This window comes from Pithys albifrons, chromosome 22 (genome assembly GCF_047495875.1).
Source record: "Pithys albifrons albifrons isolate INPA30051 chromosome 22, PitAlb_v1, whole genome shotgun sequence".
NCBI classification, from domain to species: Eukaryota; Metazoa; Chordata; class Aves; order Passeriformes; family Thamnophilidae; genus Pithys; species Pithys albifrons.
The window spans coordinates 6,254,326-6,257,884 of record NC_092479.1 but is presented as its reverse complement, the minus strand read 5'-3'; the positions used below and the strand labels follow the sequence as shown (position 1 = coordinate 6,257,884).

General features: G+C 54.6%; 1 protein-coding gene across 1 annotated transcript; it reads right to left on the bottom strand.

Moving 5' to 3' along the window:
- FNDC10 (fibronectin type III domain containing 10) lies at positions 1–2,920 on the bottom strand. Its single transcript, XM_071575693.1, has one exon. The coding sequence runs from the start codon at positions 2,893–2,895 to the stop codon at positions 2,233–2,235; it is 663 nt and encodes a 220-aa protein (XP_071431794.1). The 5' UTR covers positions 2,896–2,920; the 3' UTR covers positions 1–2,232.
- Positions 2,921–3,559: the final 639 nt, after the last annotated feature.

Genomic DNA, 3,559 nt, shown 5'->3' with positions numbered 1-3,559 from the left:
TTTCATTATTCTCTTAATTTATTGAGTTCAGCGCCAAGGTGGTACAAGGCTCATTGTTTCTACAGTTGATTTTACATCTGGCAATTGGTGACAAGATGAAGAACAAAACAGTAACACTGGTTGACAGAAGGTGACACAGATGGACCAAATCAGTGGCACTCTCATGATGCCAAACTGGCTGCAGGAAAGGCTGACTTGAAACATTTAAAAGACCTTTGACCAAAATTTGTCTTAATGTCCTTAAAAACTGATTGCCTTTTCTTCCAGTAATCAATCTCCTTAGGGATAAAAAAGAAAAATTATGACATTGTCCTTCATCCACCACGATGGCACCATCCTCCTGCCAGCACTGCCAGGCTGCTTAAAACAAGTATATAGGCAAGGTCATAAACAGAGAACACTTAAGCTGAGTCAGCTGCATGTGAGAAAGAAAACAAAGCAAGAATAACAAACAAATAAAAGGTATTTCTGCCTGATGAAACACAGACCTTCAGTTTCTCAGCCACTCCCAAGTTATTGAGGGGATTATGGTCAGTACAAATACTGTGTATTGTTAAGGATTCCGTATACTTCCTATATTTATCCTCTACTACCAAGTTTATACTTCACAAACTACTTCCACAGAGAAAAGCAAACAGGTCATTCACCAGAGCTAAACATTTACACACAGAGGTCACATATGAACCTGACATGTTCTCACAGCAACACCCCTTTACAGAAGAGTCATTTCCTTACCTTTTTTCCTTTAGGTGCTCAGCTTGTAAGTGATATTAATTTTGTGTTACAGCAGTCAACTACATACAAACAACACAAACTAAAAACTAGCTCACTAAATAAATACCTGAAGGTAACTATTTTGTATATATATATATTAAAGTTCAAGTAATGATCAGCCCAAGTTTGTTTTTTTAAGAAAACAACCAACCAATCAGACAGACCAACAACCACAAGTTTCAGAGACGAGAACACGAGGGAGATACACTTGTCTATGAGGACTATAGGAACAGATATACCAGTAAAATGGGACAAATCCTTAGCACTAAGGCACAATAGAATCAATACTAGAGTATGGCTAAAACCTTACTTACTACAGCATCAAGTGAGTAGTTAATGAGGAGTGTTCCTACGCTCAAAACGCTCGGCTACATTAGTGAGTTCTGTGTCCAAGAAGCATCTACCTTAGTGTAGCTGCACACAGCACTGCTACAGGAGGGGGTTCTGAGGGAGGGATGGTGCTCACTGACACTGTACTTATTTTATAATTAGGGGTTGGTACATACTTGCTCAACAAAATGGAGTTTTCGTACTCAGTTTGTCCCTTTGTGAAACTACCAAGAGGACAGCTCTGATGGGAGAAAAGCAGGTGTCAAGACATGGATGGTCACTCAGGCTGACCAGAAACCCCCATTGGTTTGGACATACCCCAAAATTTGTGACAATTGTGAGTCATGATACAAAACCCACTTAAGTCATGAGATTTAAGGGGGCTTTGGATCAAGCACACACTTAGCTTTGGGTTTGTGGTTCCACTGGTCTGTTCTCCTGAACTTTAAACAACTTTCACCCACAGGAAAAAAATCAAGCACAGGTCTAAGAGCAGGAGGGTTTAGGCCTAGGATTCAAATTAGGGATTTCTGGAGAGTTTTCTCAAGCAGGGTCTTGTAAGATCTGCCGCTTGCCCTTAAAAACAGACAATTTCTGGCACTTGTGGACCTCTGCCATTGTTTTTTAGTCCACTGAGATCCCATGAGTTCAGTAACCACGTGCAGCTCTGGTTGAAAACCCAGCATAGGAGGAAGAAGAGCTCCAAACACCGACGGAACCCCCAGTCCTGGAAGTTTGGGGATGACAAACCCATGGCTGCGAGAAGAGTCTGGAAAACCTCTTCCCCTCGCTGGAACGCGCTGGGAGGACGGCGACGGGCGTGGTGAAACCCAAATCCTGGAAGTTTGGGGATGGCAAACCCACACCTGCGAAAAGAGTCTGGAAAACCTCCTCCCTTCACGGAACGCGGGAAGGTGTCCGACGGGAGAACCGGCAGCCTCGGCACAGAGGCACGGGGGCCGGAGCATCCCCCGCTCCGTGGGTCGGGGCATCCCGCACTCCGTGGGTCGGGGCATCCCCCTCTCCAGGGGTCGAGGCATCTCCCTGTCTGGGGCTCGGAGCATGCCCCGCTCCTCCCGGGGCATCCCCCTCTCCAGGGTTCGGAGCATCCCCCGCTCCCCTCCCACGCTACGCGCGGCGCGGGGCGGCCGCGGCGGTGCGGGCCATCGCCGGGCTCATGAGGTTCTCGGTGATGTAGGCCACGAGCAGGCAGATGAAGACGAGCATCACGCAGATGGATCCCCCCACGGCCGTCATGGCCACGACGATATCCCGCATGGCCGCGGGCTCCACGCGGAACTCCACGCACTGCGCGGGCGGCGCGGGGCGCGGCGGCGCGTAGCGCGGCTGCAGGCACAGGCGGTACCGCACGCTGCCGTGCGCCTCGGCCAGCAGATAGTCGCGACATGCGGCGCCCAGCTCCACGCTGTCGCAGGGGAAGCGCGTGTAGGTGCCGTCCCAGGAGCAGTTGAGCGCGAAGCCGCGCAGGGCGGCGGCGGGGCGCGGGGGTCCCCAGTGCCGCAGCCCCCACTGCAGCAGCACGCTGCCGTTCCGCAGCACGTTGGCCACCAGCGCGCCGCCCGCCGAGCGGTGGGCGCGGCACCCCCGCGCCGCGCACTGGAAGCCGCGGGCCGGCGTGCGGAAGCACAGCCGCGCCCCCTCCGCGCCATCGGCGCCCACCTTGTAAGGGCACCACGGCTCGTCGGGCTCGGGGTCGCGCTGCGCGTCGCCGTGGGCGCCCCGCGCCCCCAGGCAGAGCAGGGCGAGCAGCGGAGGCAGCAGGCTGGGCATGCCGGCGGCCGCCCCGCATGGAGCCGGGACGCGGAGCGGGGTTATAAGCGCGGGCTCCCGCAGCCGCTGCGGGGCCGCCAATGGAGAGGCGGCGCCGCCGTTAACTCTCGCTGGGCTGCGGAGCACCCGCCGCGCCGCCCGGGACCGCCCGCCTGGACGCGGGGCCGCGGGCACGGGCAGCCCCCCGCGGGCACGGGCAGACCCCGCAGGCACGGGCGGGCCCCGGGGCTGAGAGCCCATAATTGCCGACACGGGGGATGCTCGGCCCCTGCCCGCGCTCCCCCGCGCTCTGCGGGCTCTGCTGTGCCAGCCGGTGCTCCGGTGCGGCGTCCCCGGGGAGGGGGGTTTGAAACGCGGGTCCGGGCGCTGCTCAGTCCTGTCTTTCCGGAGGTGCAGATTCATTCCACATACACACAAAAGAGTGGGTTTTTCCTTTCTTATCTTTCTTTCTTTCTTTTTCCTTCCTTCCTTTCCTTCCTTCCTTTCTTTCCTTCCTTCGTTCGTTCCTTCGATCAGGCTTTACATAGGATCCTGTTCCAGTTTTTATAGCAGAACATAAGCATTTGCAGATATTTAACTTGTAAGAATACAGTAATTATCACCGTTACATGGTTAAACCCCCCAGGAATGTGCCCGCGGATGGTCGGGAGGTGCCTCTGCCCCC